The 23643-nt window shown below is 38.9% G+C and overlaps 3 protein-coding genes and 1 long non-coding RNA gene across 4 annotated transcripts in view; 3 read left to right on the top strand and 1 right to left on the bottom strand.

The window, feature by feature from the left end:
- Positions 1-1996: 1996 nt before the first annotated feature.
- On the bottom strand, positions 1997-4374 carry LOC103506592. Its single transcript, XM_026821530.1, has 4 exons — positions 4347-4374; positions 3249-3668; positions 2796-2825; positions 1997-2133 (listed from the first exon to the last, which is right to left on the bottom strand). Exons 1-4 carry the CDS (start codon positions 4372-4374, stop codon positions 1997-1999), a joined length of 615 nt encoding a protein of 204 aa, XP_026677331.1.
- Positions 4375-6594: 2220 nt separating this feature from the next.
- On the top strand, positions 6595-8590 carry LOC113466296. Its single transcript, XR_003390735.1, has 2 exons — positions 6595-6752; positions 8416-8590. It is a non-coding gene; the product is annotated as an uncharacterized LOC113466296 (long non-coding RNA).
- A 7763-nt stretch (positions 8591-16353) lies between these two features.
- LOC103506582 (thymidine phosphorylase-like) lies at positions 16354-22163 on the top strand. The gene is made up of 4 exons (XM_026821523.1): positions 16354-16366; positions 16973-17053; positions 17392-17593; positions 22043-22163. Exons 1-4 carry the CDS (start codon positions 16354-16356, stop codon positions 22161-22163), a joined length of 417 nt encoding a protein of 138 aa, XP_026677324.1.
- Positions 20004-23643, top strand: part of LOC103506572 (thymidine phosphorylase-like) — a 24959-nt gene continuing 21319 nt past the window's right edge. The window contains exons 1-3 of the mRNA XM_026821518.1: positions 20004-20088; positions 22043-22408; positions 23149-23229. Coding sequence (XP_026677319.1) covers positions 22291-22408; positions 23149-23229 — 199 coding nt within the window. The 5' untranslated portion in view covers positions 20004-20088; positions 22043-22290. The remainder of the gene's footprint in view (positions 20089-22042; positions 22409-23148; positions 23230-23643) is intronic.

Genomic DNA, 23643 nt, shown 5'->3' with positions numbered 1-23643 from the left:
TGAGTTAAGATAAAAGTTACAATGAACTTTGTTAATTCAAGTACTTAATAATGTTCATGTAGCATTGAAATCTCAAGTAACCCAAGTCTGTTCCTTATGCAATAAGAATAAGACCAACCTACTTACCTAATCATTAATGGTAGGTAAGTATATCTATGTAGATATATATCTACTACCTTGGTTCTGAAATAAGATACCTACCAGACACAACATACCTTTATTTGAACTTGAGAGATTGAAAGCAATAAATTACCGAATTACACGGACAGTTACTTACTCAAAATTAGGAGAAAAAAAAAGGAAAATCAGAAAACTACAATCTCTTTTCTTTCGTTTTTAATTTTTTTATCTTATCATTTTTTTAAAAAATTCGCGCACGACAAACGTCTGTTCGACGGATTGGACTACGGTGACCTATTAGAGAGTTTTAGCCATAACGTGTACACGTTATGTTTTAACGATAAAGGCGTAAAGGCCCGTTCCCATTTTTAATTCGGAACACTTATTGAACACGAAAAAAAAATCGTTTCGTGTGTAGTGGGAACACTCTCACTTAAATTAAAGGCTACCGGACATTAGGAAAAATCGGATGAAACTCCCAAGTAGGAACGGGAACGAGCCATTTTTTTATACCACCCAGTATAGTTACGGTAGCTTGACTACCGTAGTTTGAAATCGATCAAACTCAGGCTGTGTTTATGAACAGGGCTGAGATGAGCTCGAACGAGGTGAGATAGGATATTGTTTCTACAGTTTTGCATTGGAGTGGTAACTTAACCAAGGTTAGCGTGGGATTGTTGGGCTTTTTTTCTAACCCTCTGTCCCGGCGGCAATTTTTAAAATTTTAATTGCCGTTCTAATTAAAAAGTTCAAAGAGTTGTGACGTCAGCCTTAACGTCAAAATGCGCAGAAACGCTTACGCACAAACAAACGAAGCGGGAGTCGTGAATTATGACGTCATCGCCTACGGGAGCATATGCCGTGACGTCAAACTTTACGATTTACCGGTATTATTTAAATCGATTTATCTCGGTATCTAGAAGTCGTAGAAGAAAAAGAAAAATTCTGTTGGTCCTCATTTTTCCTGCTTTAGACTTTGAAACATCACACAAGTAAGCGCAACTGATCTATTGGGAACACTTATTGAACACGAAAAAAAAAATCGTTTCGTGTGTAATGGGAACACTCTCACTTAAATTACAGGCTACCGGACATTAGGAAAAATCGGATGAAACTCCCAAGTAGGAACGGGAACGAGCCATTTTTTTATACCACCCAGTATAGTTACGAGGTGCACCGGCTGTGAGTCTTATTTTCAAAAAAAACTTTTGGATTATAGCTACTCATTTTCCTCACGAGGCTGAGTGGGCCCCGCAACAGCCAGTAACGGAATCAATCATTTGCATGATACAAATTTCTTGACCCCGCCGGGAATCGAACCCGGGTCTCCCGCGTGCAAGGCGAGCACAGGTGACCCCTAACCAGGGAGCTGACCCATCGTCATAATCTGCAGAAGACTACTTAAGCTGGCATTGCTGCAAATGCCTTGATATCCTCTATTGTCACAATAATAAATATAATACTAAATAACAATAACTAGAAGTGCTAGGTAAGAGAATAAGAACTAGTAGTTCAATGAACTGTAGATTTCATCCAGAAGAAGGCGAATGCAAGAGCCTCGAAGATCTAATGGGTTTCAAATAAACGACTTTACAAGTCAAAACTCTAACCAGAGAGCACAGAGCTCCTATTTTAACTTTGGCCAGGCTTGACATACCTATTTCCTGTCTCGGAATGTTCGTCACACCAGCCTAGGATGTTCATATAGACGTCGGATTATTTTCTGCATTCAGTTCAGTCCTGGATTGACAGGTATGTATAGCTGAATCCTTGATTATTGTCAAGCTCGAGATAATAAATTAGACTTGGTAAACCCCAACCTTAGGGAGACATTTCCCACACCGGGAATCGAACCTGAACCTTTCTACGAAGAGAATTAGTTACCTTCAACATTAGAATCCACATCGGGAAACAGGAATGCATCGTATCTTGTTCTAATACAGGGAGACACACCCTTGATCAATGGGTAGCGCCAGTTGCCTACTTGAATGTAGTAGTGAGGATTATCCATATCTGAGGAACAACAGGAAGGTGGTGAATTGGGTGTTTTGTACGTTCTCTTCATCCGAAAAGAGAGAAGGAAGACAGGATAGGAGAAAGTCAGCCGTTCCGAGAACGAACATTATCTGTTGAGGATAAAATCCGCCCCGGGTGGGAATCGAACCCGCGGCCTAGCGCTTAGGATTAGGCAGGAACAGGAACTCGGTCCTACAGCGTGTTAGCCTAGGGCAATACCAACTTGGTCACGGACGTTGCTTTGCATTTGTTAGTAAGCTAACCACACATAAATGACAACACACAAGTAGTAATTAATAGTAGGAAGGTATACTTTATATCAAGGGTGCCGGGAGGCGCGCGAACGTCAAGAGTTCGAAGCCCCGCGCCGCCCGGCCTATATTACGAAATAGAGTTTCAAGGTTTTTTGGCATTAGACAGACACATGTCTTTATTGTTTTGAAATAAGTAAGCAAGAAACATCCACAAATTAATGGATAGCTTTTGTTAGAAATGAGTGAAAATTACAAGTATTGTACTCCATACCCAAAAACCCCAATCTGAGGCTTAGGTGTAGGAGCAAACAGCCTTAAAGAATGGGTTAAGCTTACAGAAAGTATGTATCTGTTTGAGGTTTCTAAAAGCAAAGGACACGACTTTAGAGATCGAAGCTTACCTACCGTTCTGCTGACGATCCCAAACTGTAAGACCTAAAAACAGATGGCACCCAAAAGTTTTTGATTGAACTGAAAACTGAAAGGGGTAACATTTTTCTTCATATAACAGTGAGCGTTGAGGTAGAAATGACATATTTGCCATTCCTAATTCAACTAAACATGTTTGTACCATAAAATGTTTGCACCAGAACTAATTGTGAGGGGAAAAAAATCAGTGTATTTAAAGAGGATGATGACAAACGCCGACCCCATGGGAATAGGGGACAACAAAGAACAGAAAGTACCTATGTAGTAGGTAGTTTTTTTTTTTTTTTTCAAGTGTGTCAAGACAGAAACGTACTAAGTACACGGTTATACCTACTAAGGTTGTTTGTTGGTTACAAATGCAGGAGGTATTGACTATTAGGCCATTCTTCCAAAGGTAGTAAAAGTCAATAATAAAGTCCATTTACTTACCTTCTGTGAGGAAAATTTTCAGGCACTCTGTCTGCAAGCTGGTACCAATCTGTCCGTCCTGACACACGTGGCATACCGATACATTATTGCACGTGAAGATTTCAACAGCACTCTGGTTTGACAGCTCATGCTTGGCACTTTCCAAAGCCTTCCCCAACTCAGAGAGCGAAATGGTGCGGGGTTTAGAAGGAGTTGGGGAAGTAGATGAACCTTTGGCTGCCTCAGGGTTTGGTTGAAAAGGAGTTTTAGGGACTTCAGGGTAATAAAGTGGGAAATTAGGAGTTTTAGGTACATCAGGATAAAGGGCTTTAGGTACTTCAGGGTATTGAGGTTGTGAAGTAGCAACTTTAGGTAGCTCAGGATAAGGACTGTAGGTACCAGAGCTGGTGGTGCTGGGAGTTCTGCTTGCATTATCCAAGCCTGTAGGGAAAAATTGAACAGATATTCTTTTCCAAAAAGCCAGAAAGGAAAGCTACAGAAAGCTAATATCCTTTAATATACTGGCCCCCAAACAGTGACAACAAATTGAACAGAGATATTAAAGTAAGTACTTAACCAACTGTTGGAATCATACCTAAGGAAAATTATTAGGACTAAAGAGCTTCTTTTAGAGAAATTTACAGTAAGAGAGATTACTTGAAATCTTACATAATTAATTAGAAGTTTTGAAATATGTAAGAGAGGTTTTGAAATACCCTTAAGTTGGAGTTTAGATTAGGGGTTTATAATTCTTTTCCAAAAAGCCAGAAAGGAAAGCTACAGAAAGCTAATATCCTTTAATATACTGGCCCCCAAACAGTGACAACAAAAAATGATCTTTTTTACGTTACTCTTTGAAGCAATTCTTTCTTAAGTTTATGGAAGAAAGCAATCAAGCTTTCTTGTTAGGGTTTGGTCCCAATCAGAATGGGACCTTCTGGGGCAAGGACCTTGTAATGAGAAGGAAAGACATAACCCTGCATTGTCATTCACAGATTCAAAGAATTTTTTAGGTACTTTTTTCAGTAGAGGTACTGGTAGTACTGGTAGCTGGTACTAGCTACCCAACTACCCATAGTTAGTAGGTAGTTAGGTAAAGTACCTGCCTTAGAGCCTTACGGCAGTTACGGACGTTACGGTTTTTCATGGCGGTTTTTGCCATTTGCATTTGCCACTCTCCCTCCCTGCTACCTGTTTCTCTCCCTCCCTACTACCTAATAGTGTTAGTCATCGGTAAGTTCTGAAAAGGAATGTTCATTCTATTAATCACGCTTAAAGCATATTCGTGTTGTGTTGGGGAATTTATGCTGAAAAACGTAAGGTGGGGTTGGAAGGGCTCTTGTACTAGGGTGGACGGAGTTTTGTACTGAAAAGTGGGAGGGATATTTTTCTTTTTTTTTTTACCCCTTGGGAGGGGGGATTTTTTCCTTTTTTACTTTCCTTATCCTATAGGAAGGAAAGTAATGTAATCGGGTCAAATTTTCGATGGTCAGTTTTTAGTGCCAAGACACTGCATTTGCCTTGAAACTCTTGAAAGTTTTTATCCCATGTTGCCATTTTCCATTTTCTGAATTTTTCTCGTTTGGACGGAGTCTTGTACCTACTGAAAAGTGGGAGGGATATTACTTTCTATTACTACAGTATAGCGGAGCTATACTAGTTTTTCTTTTTTTTACCCCTTGAGAGGGGGGATTTTTTCCTTTTTTTACTTTCCTTATCCTGTAGGAAGGGAAGTAATGTAATCGGGTCACATTTTCGATGGTCAGTTTTTTGTGAAAAAAAAAACACGTTTTGAGGTCCCTAGAGCCTAAATCCAAAGTTTTAGCCATTGGTCCGTGTGTGTGTCTGTCTGTCCTTCTGTCTGTGTGTCTGTCTGTCGGTAGCCTTTAGCCTTACGGCAGTTACGGACGTTACGGTTGCGGTTTTTGCCATTTGCATTTGCCTTGAAACTCTTGAAAGTTTTTATCCCATGTTGCCATTTTCCATTTTCTGAATTTTTCTCGTTTGAAAAGCATTGTAATATGGTTTTGGCGGTCAGAGCATAACTTTTTCAAGTATACAGGGTGAACACCATTCTTCGTCAAATCTGAAATCTGAATAGTGGACCCCCTCGATAACTGAAAGCGTATTTTTCTTTCGGAATCCGAGACGATTTATCCTCATACCTCCTCTTCTTTTCGTTATGCTCATACTATACGACACCGCTCCTAAGGAAAATAGAGAAGACGCCTTGAGAAAAATCTGAAAAGAAAAAAAAATCAATAGCTTAGTGGACCCCCTCGATAACTGAAAGCGTATTTTTCTTTCGGAATCCGAGACGATTTATCCTCATACCTCCTCTTCTTTTCGTTATGCTCATACTATACGACACCGCTCCTAAGGAAAATAGAGAAGACGCCTTGAGAAAAATCTGAAAAGAAAAAAAAATCAATAGCTGTTTTGCTAAAACTCTCCAGCTTACAAAAAGATGAGAGCATATTTTTTGTAAAATGAGCCTGGCAACTTGGCAACATTGCATTCATTCATCAGATTTCGTTATTTTTCCTTGGGTTGTGTTTTGTAGTTTTGTAAAATATATTTTAGGGATGTAAATGAGTTGCAAATATATCGATAAATCGATATATCGATATATCGGCCCCTCAAATATATCGATATCGATATATCGGCACAACCCAAGGAAAAATAACGAAATCTGATGAATGAATGCAATGTTGCCAAGTTGCCAGGCTCATTTTGCAAAAAATATGCTCTCATCTTTTTGTAAGCTGGAGAGTTTTAGCAAAACAGCTATTGATTTTTTTTTCTTTTCAGATTTTTCTCAAGGCGTCTTCTCTATTTTCCTTAGGAGCGGTGTCGTATAGTATGAGCATAACGAAAAGAAGAAGAGTTGAGTTCTTATCCTTTAACTTTTTATTGATCTATTTATTTTTATATTTTATTCTCCATTAGCAATACAATAAATTTCACATATTAAATAAATACCATTCCCAAACCCCTGTTTGTTTCTTCGTTCTAAAAACCTTTCCCCGTCGTGAGACGTTAAATCCCGACAGGTTCATCCTACCGAAACAGGTAACCGTCACAATGGTAGCACTTCTAGTTATTGTTATTTAGTATTATATTTATTATTGTGATTTCACCAGGAAGAGCCATAGCTTTGATCGTAGCAGAAGATTGTGTCGAACCCTTGGCCGCCATCTTGGAAGATATTCTCAATGTGGAAATTCAATATGGCGCTCACCCTGGTACTAGGCCTCCTAGTGATCTACTAAACATTTAATTTTAGGATTATTGAGATATTAGGACCAACGTTGTGACATAATAACACAAAGAGACTACATTTACAATTTATTATTGTGATTTCCCCAGGAAGAGCCATAGCTTTGATCGTAGCAGAAGATTGTGTTGAACCCTTGGCCGCCATCTTGGAAGATATTCTCAATGTGGAAATTCAATATGGCGCTCACCCTGGTACTAGGCCTCCTAGTGATCTACCGGAGACCATCTCACAGCATATTATATCAGGTATAGATTCCTCACCATTTTCTTTTTGACTTAACTTGCTAATACTTGAAAAGAAGAACTCAAGTAATAATAATACTAATAATAGTGCTTATTTATACTGCTCGCATAGGACTGAAAAGTCCCTTTACTCCAGCAGTAGGCTACTACTATTATTATAATAATAATAGTGCTTATTTATACTGCTCGCATAGGACTGATAAGTCCCTTTACTCCAGCGTCTCAAATTATATGAGGATAAAATTCCATACCTCGGCTGGGATTGAACCCACGCCCTCCTGTTTACCAGGCGAGCGCCTTGACCTTGTAGGTACCTACCTATATAATAATAATAGTGCTTATTGATACTGCTCGCATAGGACTGATAAGTCCCTTTACTCCAGCAGTAGGCTACTACTATTATTGTGGTCAAATTCTCAAATGTTAGTGAGGATAAAATTCCATACCTCGGCTGGGATTGAACCCACGCCCTCCTGTTTACCAGGCGAGCGCCTTGACCACTACGAGGATAAAATTCCATACCTCGGCTGGGATTGAACCCACGCCCTCCTGTTTACCAGGTATTGAGGATAAAATTCCATACCTCGGCTGGGATTGAACCCACGCCCTCCTGTTTACCAGGCGAGCGCCTTGACCAAACCACCGAGGCTTAGTCTGGCTGGGGGAATTTGAACAGAGAGTGTAGACCTGTTTAATCTGGCTAAGGGACTAACAGATAAAATTCCATACCTCGGCTGGGATTGAACCCACGCCCTCCTGTTTACCAGGCGAGCGCCTTGACCACTACACCACCAGGTAACGTAAGACCACTCAAAGGGTTACATATTAGAGAACGCCTCCAGTGTTAATCTCGCTTAGTAGTTGACTTCCATTCAAGACTTTCAAGAGCCTTATTAGCTTATTCCCCTTTGACCAATGGAAGGCCTCAAAAGTACCTGCACATTGGGTTGATTATAATGGGACATACATATTGTTACGTATAAGTCAGCTCCCATGGCGAGGTGGTCACTGCGCTCGCCTTGCACGCGGGAGACCCGGGTTCGATTCCCGGCGGGGTCAAGACGTTTAAGTATTCTTCACAGTTCTTTTCAGGATGAATCTTCACAAAGTCACGTCAGAATCTATCAGTTGCTACGACTTGGTACACGGGAGGTAGCGGGTTTGATCCCAGCTGAGGCTTTGATTTTTTCCCCTCATTTATTTGAGCATTTAACACATAGTAAAGCTCTAAGACCACTCAAAGGGTTACATAATAGAGAACGCCTCCAGCGTTAATCTCGCTTAGTAGTTGACTTCCATTCAAGACTTTCAAGAGCCTTATTAGCTTATTCCCCTTTGACCAATGGAAGGCCTCAAAAGTAGCTGCACATTGGGTTGATTATAATTGGACATACATATCTGTTATGTATAAAAGTTGCTGTATAATTTGACAAAGGAACCTTTTTCTACGGCTGACTTTTCATACTTGTTCTTGGTCTTGAACAAAAATTTGGACTTTTTTTCGACGGCTAAAGTTCTTGTGGTTCTTTATTATCTAACTTATTTTGCACCAAATTTTTGTGTCTACTTTGTTAATTTCTTGTTAATAAATGCTATAGCTCTGGACTATGAAATCGTATATAATAATATCATCTAATTTAACTCCTTATCTTGACCTTTTCCTCAGGTGGTAACTACATTTCCAACGCCCTCATTAAGGGCGCAGAGAAAGTGGAGCAATGTTTGAACTACGGTACGCCAAGGGTGATAGACAAGATTTCCGCCAATAAGGAGCCGACAGAACTGCCGTCCAAACTACAGAAGACAGTCAAAGTCACCAAGAATGTGTCGGAAACGGCCGCCAAAACTACCGGATACATTGGTGAGACAATTTACATTATTAAAAAGTTAGAACTTTCAAGGATATACACAACACTTGGAGAGAGAGAGAAAGAGAGGCTATTTTCAGGGAGAAATAAATAGAAAGAGAAAGCAGTTGAAGGGAAGGAGAGAGAAAGAAAGGTGGAAAGAGAATAAAACGAATAAGGAAATCAAAAACAGGCTAGAAAAGATCAAAGAGAGGTGGAGAAATGAATATTCAAATTACGTGGCTACGTGGGTTTCTTTTTGAAATTACGTGTTTTTTTTTCTCTCTCTCTTTCCTTTTTTTCCTTCTCCTTCTTCTTCCTCCTTTCCTTTTCAGCCCGTCCTTCCTTTATTATTACGATAGTAATAACAAAAGGTATAGTGGACGGGCTATTGTATTCGCTTCGGTGTCGTCTGTCTGTCTGTCACTCTGTCTGTCTGTTCCCATAGAAGGACTTATCCAAACCTGGTCGACTTATATATCAAATTAAAGGTCTTTTTTTATCAGGAACACGAAAGTGGTGGTGCAAATTTTGTTCAGAAAACCATAAAGCCAAAAAAATGGTTTTTGGTGGATTAGAATTCGGAAATGATTGACGACTTTGGAGCTATTTTGACAATAACAATGCCTTCTTGTAGGGTATTTCCACTAAAAATACCCGAATACGACACAGGCCACATGCGTCTAATGTAACAGTTGTTTCATTGCTACGAAATAAAAACGGCGGTGAAACACTCATCTTGAAAAAAAAAAAAGTGCTATTATTTCCATTGAAAATAGAGTCCATCTTTCCCAACTAGAAAACCAGAGACGTCAAAGGCAACAACATGCTCTTTCAAGTGCTACCTACCAAACAACCAGGGCTGTATATGTATAGGGGGGGGGGGGGGGGGCCCACCTGGTGGAACGCGACGGCCGACAGATTCCTGGAATCTGCGCTCTATGAGAGGCTGGTCGCGGTTGATTGCAAGAAGTTGGCGACCGAATGGGAAGGTCCGGGTTCGATTCGAACTGATGGCAGAAGAAAATTTCAAAAGACGAAGAACCGAGGTTACCAATGCAGGTGATCAATCATTCTGTCAAAGAGGAATGAGGAGGTAAAAGGTAAGGAAAAATAGATGGCCTCTTCTTATTCTTCTCCTCCTCTTCCTCCTCCTCCTCCTACTCCACCACCTCCTCCTCCTCCTCCTCCTCCTCTTTCTTCTTCAACTATTTTTTCTCCTTGATGAAACTTTCATGGTGGAGATGACAATAAAACCAATAATTACCAACGAACTAACTAACTCATATCTGTACCATCTACGAGTACCTACCTAACTACATACTTAATACATACTCGTACTTTCTATTTTATGACGCGACCTAAAAGATAAATCTGCTTTTTTGTTTGTTTGTTTGTTTGTTTGTTTATTTGCCTGTCTGTCTGTTTGGTTGGTTGGTTGGTTGGTTGGTTCTTCCCTGTTCTGTTCGTATACTTTTCTGCTGAGGCTTCTGTGAAGAAACAAGGTTAAACTCAATAGTTCATCAGGAAAACACTCATATCACTCTCAAAACAACACCTCATTGTGAGCATTTAATGAAGTAGCTACTTTTTACTTTTTTCTAATGGATTACCGCCTGTACAAATTGGATCAAGGTATTCTGAGTTGCTGATCTCAGAACGTTAAACATTTGTTTGTTACACCCTGTATAGTATACATACCTACAGGAGGTACCTGTGGGAAGGTAGGAATTCAGACTATGCCATTTACATTTTAATATTATATTCAGACATTTTAAATATATGGCACATTTCAAATATGTATATCAGACATTTTTAATGTACAGACCTATCACATTTTTATATCACTCACGTGGTTGTTTTGTGCATTCCGGATTGTAAAACTGCTTTACGTCATGTAATATAATTATTTCAATCTAATGCAATCTATTGCACCCTATGGAATATATTCTAATCTAAACGGAATTACGTAAGGAACGCAAGAGATATTGTGTGTCTCAAAGAGAGGAATGATGGTTGGAAAATGGAAAGCACCTAGGCTTTCCATAGAGTTGTATGAAAGTTAACTCGCTCTTTGCGCTTACATTTCATCGGATGACCAGGATAGGAGAAAGTCAGCGGTTCCTAGAACGAGCCTGTGATAAAAGTTCGCCCCGGGCGTAATTCAAACTCGTGACCTAGAGCTTTCAGTTGCCCATGGATCATTTGCGGACCCCTATTTGTAGAGATTTTTTCCCTCTACAAACGTGTATTTTTTTATACGTTAAATATTGGTCTGTCCAACTTGGCCACCCTGTATAATAGACCCCTAATTATGCAATAGGATAGACCAGTTGCGCTTACTTAAGTGAGGTTTCGAAGACAAAGAGCATAAAAAAATTATTAAGAACTAGGATTTTTTCCTTTGGGAATTTTTCTTCTACGACTTCCAGATCCGGAGATGATTTTTACCCAATTGGAACAGTTTTATTAAACACCCTGTATATTAAGTAGCGTAATGCTGTTAATACGAATACACACGCAGCTCTGAGAAATGAGAACTAGTGAGGCGGACACAGCACATGGTATTAACAATTTGCATATTAATATCCCTATTAATACCAGAGCAGATTATCTACCCCCACACATATTACTTATTATACCTAAGTACCGCTACCTAGTACCTACCGCTACTCCCTGCTTCCCTCTCCCACTTTCCATCTACCTACTACCTATCATCTGTTATACCTACTCCCCTAATACCATTACTATCACCTCCCTAGGATCCCTCCCTTCATTATGCCTACTCCTTTCTCTCCCTCCTCCTCCTCCTCCATTTCTCTTTCTTTTTCTACTCCTAGAATATTCACCTCTCTTTTTCACCCTCTCTCTCTTTTTCTACTCTTCCATCTCCTTTTTTTCTTCTTCCCACATTTTCTCCTCCTTCTTCTCCTGCTCCTCTTCTTCTTCACCTTCATCTCCTCCTTCTTTTCCTGCTCCTCCGCTTCCCTCTCCTCTATCTCTTCCATTTCCTTTTTTCATCTTCTTCCCTCATTGCCTCCTCCTTCGCTATCTTTTTCTTCGCCTTCTTCTCCTCCTACGGGAGCATATGCCGTGACGTCAAAGTTCACGATCCGGTAAGGATTTTTTTCATCGATTTATCTCGGGATTTAGAAGTCGTAGAAGAAAAAGAAAAATTCCGTTGGTCCTTATTTTTCCTGCTCTATGACTTTAAAACATCACCCAAGTAAGCGCAACTGATCTATTAAAGTTCTCTCTCTCTCTCTCTCTCTCTCTCTCTCTCTCTCTCTCTCCAACCTCTTTAAAGTTGGATCTCTTCACAGCGAGACTGAAACAAAACTTTGTTGCACTTGGTTTAAGAATGTTCTTGTTCCTACAATCCTACGCATTTTATTCTCGATAGCTACCTATAAGATTTAAAAAATAATCCACAGGTAGCCAGAAGTTTATTTATGTATGAGTACCTATAGTCCTATCCTAAGCTAAAGATGGATTTATAAATAAACAGGGTGTCCAGAAGTTAACGCACCAAGCCTAAAGGAGTGATTTATTGTGTTGAGACTTTTTTTTCATTTTAGAATAGGGGCCCTCAAACCTTCTCAATTTGAGCTATAGGGACCCCCGGGCTTGGGAACGGCATAATTTACTTGTCCCCTAAAAAGACCATTTTTTTTTTTTTCAGCTGGGAACCTTTTTTTTTCAATAAATAAATACCTATTGAAACGTTATCTTATTGGATCTTCTTTGTACAATTCACAGGAAAAAGTACCTATCATTCTATTTTCATCCCAGTAAATCATTCTTTTCAATTTGCTACGTTCATTTCTGGTCAGGCTGTATATTTTAAACACCTGTATTTTGTTTATATTTATCATCATGGTATAGGTAGATAGGTATGGCTCATTGGTTCAGTCAGTGTTCAGAAGTGCCAGTAGAAACAGGTCTTTCTAAACCAGAAGAAGTTTCAGGCCAATTTCGAGTAAGGATATTTCAACGTTAAGATCGCGTTTCGCAAACTCTAGGGTTGTTAATTTTAAGCTGCGTTATCAGTAATCTTTTAAAACGAAAAAAAGCACAAGAAAAGCAGATAAAAATTCTGCCTTTAATAGTGTCATCAACTCAACAGACCTATCAGGTATAATTTGGAGCTCGTTAGTCAATATTTGGAAACCCCTGACATTTTCCCTGATGTTCTCTCAGAGAGATTTAAAACTCATCACACGACACATGGCAAAATCTGAATGCTGTTGCTTTTGCACAAGTCATTATGCTCCCTAATGCTTCAATAGATAGATAGGTATGAGTAGGTGACATTAAGAACTTATCACCTGTTGTCATTATATGTTGCTGTAACTTTATCGCCTGGTGTTCTGTAACTTCTAATGCTTTTACAGATATTGTTGTTCCAGCAGCTTCAGCGTAGCCGAATGGTGATGGCAGAATAAAGAAAAGATAACTTTTTTTCTGCCATACACCGGGATGATGGTCTCTAGCCATGTTTAATTGGCTCGTCCTGAACCGCAGTCAACCATCTTTTAACAGATATTATAGTTCGGTATAGATAAGTGCTTAACCTCAGAACTTACCACCTGTTTTGAGCTCTTTTTTAGTCAGGTTTTGCCGACTGATTGTAGGTAGGTATTACTATAAGCCCCAGCTGCTCAAGGTCCGCTTGGCGAAAAGCGCGGAGTAGATATCTCACCTAATTTATTTCATTGCTATCTTTGCAAGCACTTGTGTTGCTAACGATTATACGCTGATATCACGAGAAAAAGATTAACAGCGAGGAAAATAATAAATTAGGTTGCAGCATAATTAAATCACGAGCGAAGAAGTATAAATTTACATAAAACAGAATTAACATAAAACACTTTACATGCGAGAGATAGAGAGCTGGATTTATGTTGTTGAAATAAGAGAAGGATACTTGGGATGTTTACTTGGTTAGGATGATCTTGTGTGTAAGCGTGAATTTTAATTGTATTAAGCATATTTAAATGCTTGTCACACAAACATCGTTCCCCGATTATTTCACCTAGATAAATTTCATGACATGACTTGGACACTTGGACTCGAACCACCAACCTCCAGATCTAAAGTCCAACGCGTTAAGAACTGCACCACTGAGGTTGGTTTTAATCGTAGGTATATTTATGTAGGTATCTACTTATAATTAGGTACCTACCTGATGGTACGTTCTTTGAAAATTTCGTATGCAGCATATTACCTATCGGGCTTCTGGTAGGTCCTCCAAAATCAGAATTGTAGGTACTAAGGTACTATAGTTCTGGTCATGCCCCATACCAGTCATTATTATTATTATTATTATGTTATGTTGTTCATAGTAGGTACGGTCTTTTTTTTTTTTTTTATATAGCCGTCAGATATTATGCTTGCCACTCTCACGGTCAGACTGTCTGACAGACCCGGAACTTGTGTGGCGGAAAAAATCTTCCAACTCAGGTCTTTCAGACTGCCTGAGAGAGCTAGGTCGAAATTTTTCCTTTTTCGTCCAAAGAAAGAAGAAGAAGAAGGAGAAAAGGAAAAAGAATTTAATAGAAAGAAAACAATCCATTTCGAAATGTTGTTTCATGTTTTTCATTATATTTAATGAATCTACTTTACAACAACAACCGCTTTGAATATTTCCCCTTTTGAATGTTATCAACTTCAATGATAAAATTCTTTTCAAATAACAGGACGGGGTGGAAAGAGGTAAAAGTCTAATTGGAAGCTGATTTCTACTAATGGAGGAGTTGCAAATGGGTAAAAATAATTATAAATAAATGGTCGATTCCTATGTAAAAAGTTGGGAAAAATCCAAATCTGAGGTCAAAACTCCGAAAAAATAACTGTAAACATTTTAATTGTATTAAGCATTGTCACACAAACATCGTTCCCCGATTATTTCACCTAGATAAATTTCATGACATGACTTGGACTCGAACCACCAACATCCAGATCCAAAGTCCAACGCGTTAACAACTGCACCACTGAGATTGGTTTTAATCGTAGGTATATGTAGGTATGTAGGTATCTACTTATAATTAGGTACCTGATGGTACGTTCTTTGAAAATTTCGTATGCAGCATATTATCGTGCTTCTGGTAGGTCCTCCAAAATCAGAATTGTAGGTACTATAGTTCTGGTCATGCCCCATACCAGTCATTATTATTATTATGTTATGTTGTTCATAGTAGGTACGGTCTTTTTTTTTTTTTTTTTTTTTTTGGGGGTTTTTGTAAGGGGGGGTGTAAATGCTAAGGGCTTTGGATATATGAGAGGGGGGGGGGGGGGGCGGGGGCCCACCTCGGGCTTTACTTTTGCTCCTTTATCGTAGGTCGACGTCTACCCCCCTCGCCTCCATAAAAGCCTAGATACGGGCCTGCAACCTACCAAAAAAATTGATAAAATATTTTGGGAATAAAAAAAAAAATGGAAATGTAAAATAGCCCGAATTTTTCGCTCCCTAGTGTACAAACTAAAGGGCAAAGGGAGAACTTTTAAGGTATTTTCGAATTAAAGAAAAGCGGATGCATTAAAAGCCTGTGGTGAACCTATTACGGCGCCTATTATAGTCTTTTTGTTTCAGGACTTTCAGGAAAAAAAAAAGTTCCGGAATACCATTAAATGTATTTTGAATTGAGGTAGATTTTATTGTACAGGAAGAAGTTGACCCTAGTTGTGTTATTTTTACATTCCTTTTCCTAATATTAAAGAAAGTATAGGTAATGTACATGTACCTATTCGAAATGGACTTCTTTAACAAATTGTCAAAAAAAAAAAAAAAAAAAAAAAACTGAAAAAACATTTTAGTCTTTTTGTTTCAGGACTTTTAGAAAACAAAAAGTTCCGGAATGCCATCAAATGTATTTTGAATTGAGGTAGATTTTATTGTAGTTGACCCTAGTTGTGCTCTTTTCACATTCCTTTTCCTATATTAAAGAAAGTAGGTAGGTAATGTATTCGAAATGGACTTCTTTAACAAATTGTCTAAAAAAAAAAAAAAAAAAAAATAAAATGAAATTAATTTGAAAATGGCTTCTTTAAAAAATTTTCTAAAAAAAAAAAAAAAAAACTGAGAATGAATGGATTTTGAAACACAAACTGTCTGAAAAAGATCCCCAGAAATCTCATTATGTAGGTAACAACAATAAGATTCTAATAGCTATTATTATTAATAGAATAATAAGATCCGCGTTTAGGTCTCGGACAAGCAAGGGGAAGGTACAAGATCAAAAGGTTTTTCCTTGTCCTTTTATTAAATAAAAAAATATAATTTAATGTTATTTTCGTGTATGTTACTGACAGACAAGAACGAAAAAAAAAGAACAAGGGAGAGAGAGAGAAAGAGGGAGAGAGACGAAGAGAATAAGGGAGAAAGAGAGAGAGAGAGAGAGAGAGAGACGAAGAGAATAAGGGAGAAAAAGAGAGAGAGAGCAAGATAGAGAGAGAAGGGAAGGGCAAAATTTCCCTTTCAAAAATTTTCAGTTCGCAATTCCAAATTTTTTGACAATGGATATTTTAAATTTCTTTTTTTCCCCCAAGCGAAGGCCGAGGAGGAGGGAGGAAATAGGAAGGAGAAGGAGTAGGGGAGAGGGGGGGGGAGAGGAGAGAGGGAAGGATGAGATAGGAGAGGGAGGGTGGGTGAAATACTGATGGGACGGAGGATAATTTAGAAAGGAGGGGGAGGAGAGAAAGGTTGGGATGTCCCAAGGACCATGACTCTTTAGGATTTTGGTCGATAAAATGGGAAAATGGCCGAACTCTGTAAATAATGTGGTTGCATTTTTTTCTCCGAAATCTCCGAAAAGAGGTTTTTTTTATTTAAGAGGTTTGACAGAGGGAACTGTAACTGCTATGGTCTTATCGTCCCGAAATCGAAGCGAGAACGAAGACAGGATAGGAGAAAGCCAGCCGTTCCGAGAACGAACATTATCCCATCAGGATAAAATCCGCCCCGGGCGGGAATCGACTTAACAGTTAACAGAGTGTCTAGCATTTCCCTATATCTTGTTAGTTAACAGACAATTCAACATAAGATTGTATATATTGCTATAGATTGTATTGTATATAGATTGCTCGCGATTCCCAAGATGGTCACCCAATCAGATACCAACAACGTGCCACGTTGCTTAACATCAGTGATCCACTGGGAGCTGATGCATTAAACGTGCCATCCGCCCCGCCGCTGGTTTCCTTAAGGAATGCCGGAACGTCTGACGTAATGTGCTGAGTGTAGGTAATATATAGGTAATATTTAGGTAAATTATAGTATATGTACCTTATACACAGGTACCTAATCCCTCTCTGACTTGAAGCTTTTATTGTTTTGAAATACCTGGCTGACATATATGTAACATCTCTTTGTTCTAGGTGCTATGCTGATGGCGATGTTCATCAACGGTTTAACCAACGAGGAAACCATTGCACTAACCAAATCCATGGTGGACTCAGGTAGGTAATCCTTTGAAAATAGTCAGCAAAATTCTAAGAATTTGGAAAGTTTTGAATCCTAAAGGACCCAAGATCAATTTCCGAAAATGTGTTTGCTTTCCATTACAAAAGTAATTAGGGTAAGTGTTCCATTTATTCGCGCACCTAAGGGTTTTTCTTGACAAACAGGTGGGCCCATAAATGGTATGTTTTTTAGGTGGGCGAATAAATGGTACACTTACCCTACGTAGAAAGTATTGCATTTTTTTTTCTTATGGCTTTGTATTCCGTGATACAATCTAAGTTATAAGCAGATAGTCGAAATAAAGCACAACTTATACTTGTTTTGCCTTTTCCAGGGGAGACTCTGTCATGGGGTCCGGAAGGCATAGTGGTTGACAAGCATAGTACAGGAGGTGTAGGGGACAAGGTGTCCATTCCTCTGGTGCCGGCCCTGGCAGCCTGTGGTCTCAAAGTTCCAATGGTATCCGGGAGAGGGCTGGACTTCTCTGGAGGGACGCTGGATAAACTGGAGAGCATACCAGGTAAGAGAAAGAGAGAGAGAGAGAGAGAAAGATAAATAGAGAGAGAGAGAGAGAAAGATAAATAGAGAGAGAGAGAAAGATAAATAGAGAGAGAGAGGGAGAGAAGGAGAGGTAAGAGGAAGGGAGATGGGGATTTTGGACGACTGAAGAATGTGATATCTATTCTTAAGGAGAAAAGAAAGGTGTAAGACGAGGAGAAAAGGAGGAAATACGAAAAGTGAACGAAGGAGAATAATGAGAAAAGGCAATGGAAGAAGAGGAGAAGCAAAAGGAAACAATAAGGAGGGGGAAGAGAAGAGACAAGAGGAGAGAAAACTAAGGAGAAGGGGCAATATACTCATAGATTGAAGAACGAAGTAAAAGAAGGAGGAGAAGGAGTGCTAAAAGGAAAAAAAATAGGAGAAGGAGGAGAAGAGAAAGATTAAAACAAAATGTTATTATTAGCAAACATTTGGAATATTTACACCCAGGGGTTCTAAAACTAAGGATATTTCAACGTTAAGATCGCGTTTCGCAAACTCTAGGGTTGTTAATTTTAAGCTGCGTTATCAGTAATTTTTTAAAACGAAAAAAAAAAAAAGATCATGCCTTTCATAGTCATCAACTCATCAGAATTATCAGGTATAATATGGAGCTCGTTAGTCAACATTTGGAAACCCCTCACATTTTCCCTGATGTTCTCTCAGAGAGATTTAAAACTCATTACACGACACACGGCGAAACCTGAATGCTGTTGCTTTTGCACAAGTCATTATGCTCCCTAATACTTCAATAGATAGATAGGTATGAGAGTAGGTGACATTAAGAACTTATCACCTGTTGTCATTATGTTGCTATTACTTTATCGCCTGGTATTCTGTAACTTCTAATGCTTTTACAGATATTGTTGCTCCAGCAGCTTCAGCGTAGCCGAATGGTGATGGCAGAATAAAGAAAAGATAACTTTTTTTCTGCCATACACCGGGGTGATGGTCTCTAGCCATGTTTAATTGGTCTCTAGCCAATTAACCTCAGAGCTTGCCACCTGTTTTGAGCTCTTTTTTGTTGTTGTTGTTGTTGTTGTTGTTGTTGTTGTTGTTGTTGTTGTTGTAGTAGCGCCTTTAGCTTTCGCCGAATGGCGATAGCAGAATAAAGAAAAGATGTCTTTTTGTATCTGCTATACACCGGGGTGATGGTCTCTAGCTATGCCATGTTAAATTGGCTGGCCCGTCCTGAAACGCAGTCAACCATCGTGAGGACTTGGGCTTGGTCTTTAAAAGCAGAGAGAGACCCTTTTTTAGTCTGGTTTTCCCGACTGATTGTAGGTAGGTATCGCTATAAGCCCCAGCTGCTCAAGGTCTGCTTAGCGAAAAGCGGAATAGATATCTCACCTAATTTATTTCATTGCTATCTTTGCGAGCACTTGTGTTGCTAACGATTATACGCTGATATCACGAGAAAAAGATTAACAGCAAGGAAAATAATAAATTAGGTTGCAGCATAATTAAATCACGAGCGAAGAAGTATAAATTTACATAAAACAGAATTAACATAAAACACTTTCTACCCTTCAAGCTAACAAAGTTGGCTAACGGAACTTTTGATTTTTACTTTCTATTATTTAAAGTTGAATTTCCCAGCCTAGTTAGCTCGGAGTCCTCCTTCTCTCTTTGATTTTGGAAAGATAAGACCTTAGTAATGGAGCAGTTGCAAATGGGTAAAAATTATAAACAAATGGTCGATTCCTATGTAAAAAGTTGGGTAAAATCCAAATCTGAGGTCAAAACTCCGAAAAAATAACTGTAAAAGGTCGAAAATTCAGAGCTGGATTTATGTTGTTGAAATAAGAGAAGGATACTTGGGATGTTTACTTGGTTAGGATGATCTTGTGTGTAAGCGTGTGCTGGCATATAGCCGTCAGATATTATGCTTGCCACTCTCACGGTCAGATTGTCTGACAGACCCGGAACTTGTGTGGCGGAATAAATCTTCCAACCTAGATCTTTCAGACTGTCTGAGAGAGCTAGGTCGATTTTTTTTCCTTTTTCGTCCAAAGAAAGAAGAAGAAGGAGCGGAGGAAAAAGAATTTAATAGAAAGAAAACAATCCATTTCGAAATGCTGTTTCATGTTTTTCATTATACGAGTATAGTATAGTATAGTATAGTATATATATTTTTATTTATTTAAACTTAATTTTATAAATATTAGTACAGGAGTTTGCAAATGTAAGAAAATGCTGTTTCATGTTTTTCTTTATATTTAATGAATCTACTTTGCCAGCCTAGTTAGCTTAGTTGGTAGTGCGTCTGCCTTGTAAGCGCTAGCCGCGGGTTCGAATTCCTTCCTTCTCTCTTCGATTTCGGGACGATAAAACCATAGCAGTTACAGTTCCCTCTGTCAAACCTCTTAAAAAAAACATCATGGTAGGTATAGGTAGATATGTATGGCTCATTGGTTCAGTCGGTGTTCAGAAGTGCCAGTAGAAACAGGTCTTTCTAAACCAGAAGAAGTTTCAGGCCAATTTCGAGTCGGTAAGTAAAAATTTATTTCAAGACTTCTTTGTTTCCAAATATGTACCTACTTACTCGTAGGTATAAAAAGAAAGGAATTTTAATTGTATTAAGCATATTTAAATTCTTGTCACACAAACATCGTTCTCCGATTATTTCACCTAGATAAATTTCATGACATGACTTGGACACTTGGACTCGAACCACCAACATCCAGATCCAAAGTCCAACGCGTTAACAACTGCACCACTGAGGTTGCTTTTAATCGTAGGTATATGTAGGTATGTAAGTATCTACTTATAATTAGGTACCTGATGGTACGTTCTTTGAAAATTTCGTATGCAGCATATTATCGTGCTTCTGGTAGGTCCTCCAAAATCAGAATTGTAGGTAGGTACTATAGTTGATAGTTCTGGTCATGCCCCATACCAGTCATTATTACATAGTAGGTACGGTCTTTTTTTTTTATTTTATTTTTTAGAGAGATTTGATAGAGGGAGCTGTAACTGCTAAGGCATTATCGTCCCGAAAGCGAAGTTGAAAACAGGATAGGAGAACATATTATTCTTGAAGGATAAATTCCGCCCCGGGCGGGAATCGAATCCGTGACTTAGCGCTTACAAGGCAGACGCGCTACGCTCCAAGCTAACTAGGCTAGCCATCATGAATATCTCCAATTCTCCAGTAGGTATACCAACCAGCCGTTCCGAGAGCGAACATATTATTCTTGAAGGATAAATTCCGCCCCGGGCGGGAATCGAATCCGCGACTTAGCGCTTACAAGGCAGACGCGCTACGCTCCAAGCTAACTAGGCTAGCCATCATGAATATCTCCAATTCTCCAGTAGGTATACCGATTGTAGAAATCGCCTAATAGAATCAGTTCTAAAAAAGGAATAGAACTAACATCAGCAGGACCGCGTCATTTCTAAATAAAAAATAATAATAAATAAAAATAAAAACTCAGCGGAAAAAGTAAAAAACAACATTTATAGGTATATGTATAGAACCGGTTTTTGTTTTTAAAATGAATAAAATAAATATACAAAGTCAATAAAGAAAGAAGGAAAAAACATCATCAGATATATCTACTTATACCGATTCGACCGGTTTGAAAATGCATAATTAAGTAAATACTCGTAATGTAGTAACTTTTAGGATTGAAATATTCCATCGCATAGGCATATAGGCACATGGCATGGAACTCATTGCATGGCATAGGCACATGGCATGAAATCTACCTTTAGGTATCTCTATGGCATGTGGTATGCCATACATCCAACCTATAGCAAGTTCATCAATTTTTTCATGTCCGGGTTTACAGCTATAGCAGTTATTTAAAAATGTACCTATGTAAATAGGTACCCACCTAACAACAAAGTCAATAAAGAAAGAAGGAAAAAACATCATCAGATATATCTACTTATACCGATTTGACCGGTTTGAAAATGCATAATTAAGTAAATACTCGTAATGTAGTAGCTTTCAGGATTGAAATTCCATGGCATAGGCACATGGCATGGAATTCATTGCATGGCATAGGCACATGGCATGAAATCTACCTTTAGGTATCTATGGCATGTGGTATGCCATACATCCAACCTAGCAAGTTCATCAATTTTTTCATGTCCGGGTTTACAGCTATAGCAGTTATTTAAAAATGTACCTATGTAAATAGGTACCCACCTAACGAATACAACGGATCTAATAACATTATCTCCTACCTCGATTGTATAGTCGTCAAGACGTTCCCCTGGTAATCAGGAGGGCATAGGTTCAATCCCAGCCAATAGGTACATGGAATTTTATTCTCAATATAATACAGGCAATAAAGAACGATCTTTTGATTTCAGAATCAACCCGACACGTATAGTGGCAGTGACTAATCAGGAGGGCATAGGTTCAATCCCAGCCAATACATGGAATTTTATTCTCAATATAATACAGGCAATAAAGAACGATCTTTTGATTTCAGAATCAACCCGACACGTATAGTGGCAGTGAAACAGATCACCAAAAAACACTTCAGTGGAACAATTTTAGTAGAAGAGTTGGAGAACACTTCTCTTGAACAATATCAGGGGAAAATCAATTAAAAGTGAAACAGTTCTGTTGAACAACTTTAGTGAAACTTTTCAGTGAGACAGATCGTCACCACAACCATAGATATCTACAGCGATACAGCAGCAAAACAATTGAGTGAAACAATTGGAAACACTTATCATGTCTGGAATCATAGAGTTATTACGGAAGAAGCGAAGTGGCAATGAGCTATCCTCAGAAGATATTGCCAAGTTTGTCAACTTAACTGTTACTGGAACAGCAGAGGACTCGCAAATAGGTAAGCTCCTCTACAATCTCGAGTTCTAAGAACCGAAAATCAATCAAAGTGAAACAGTTCTCTTGAACAACTTTAGTGAAACTTTTCAGTGAGACAGATCGTCACCACAACCATAGATACAGCGATACAGCAGCGAAACAATTGAGTGAAACAGTTGGAAACACTCATCATGTCCGGAATCATAGAGTTGTTACGGAAGAAGCGAAGTGGCAATGAGTTATCACCAGGAGAGATTGCCAAGTTTGTCAACTTAACTGTTACTGGAACAGCAGAGGACTCGCAAATAGGTAAGCTCCTCTACAATCTCGAGTTCTAAGAACGCTCGGAGACTACACCTGAACGGTTTTCGAGCGTACTTACCTATTGGTTAACAGAGTATCTAGCATTTCCCTATATTGTTAGTTAACAGAAAATTCAACTAGAGATTGTACCTATCTCATTCAGCCTGAGTAGGGAAAAGCTTGCAAACGCGATTCCCAAGATGGTCACCCAAGCGGATACCTCACCCAACCAGATACCAACCACGTGCCACGTTGCTTAACATCAGTGATCCACTGGGAGCTGATGCATTAAACGTGCCATCCGCCCCGCCGCTGGTTTTCTTAAGGAATGCCGGAACGTCTGACGTAATGTGCTGAGTATAGGTAATATTTAGGTAAATTATAGTATATGTATGTACCTATACACAGGTAATTGTTTTGAAATATCTGGCTGACATATGTAACATCTCTTTGTTCTAGGTGCTATGCTGATGGCGATGTTTATCAACGGTTTAACCAACGAGGAAACCATTGCACTAACCAAATCCATGGTGGACTCAGGTAGGTAATCCTTTGAAAATAGTCAGCAAAATTCTACGAATTTGGAAAGTTTTGAATCCTATAAAGGACCCGAGATCAATTTCCGAAAATGTGTTTGCTTTCCATTACAAAAGCGCTAGGCCGCGGGTTCGATTCCCGCCCGGGGCGGATTTTGTCCTGATGGGATAATGTTCGTTCTCGGAACGGCTGGCTTTCTCCTATCCTGTCTTCCTTCTCTCTTCGATTTCGGGACGATAAGACCATAGCAGTTACAGTTCCCTCTGTCAAACCTCTTAAAAAAAAAAAAACCTACGTCAATAGTTTGAAGAGACGCCCGGCATAAATCAACACGGAACAGAGTTTTGATGTTTTACTGATTTTTTTTTTTTTTTTTTTTTTTTTTTTTTTTTTTTATTTTATGTTAAAATTTTTTTT

The sequence above is a fragment of the Diaphorina citri genome, unplaced genomic scaffold (genome assembly GCF_000475195.1).
Source record: "Diaphorina citri unplaced genomic scaffold, Diaci psyllid genome assembly version 1.1 scaffold12, whole genome shotgun sequence".
Taxonomy (NCBI): Eukaryota; Metazoa; Arthropoda; class Insecta; order Hemiptera; family Psyllidae; genus Diaphorina; species Diaphorina citri.
This window is presented reverse-complemented; position numbering and strand designations above follow the sequence as displayed.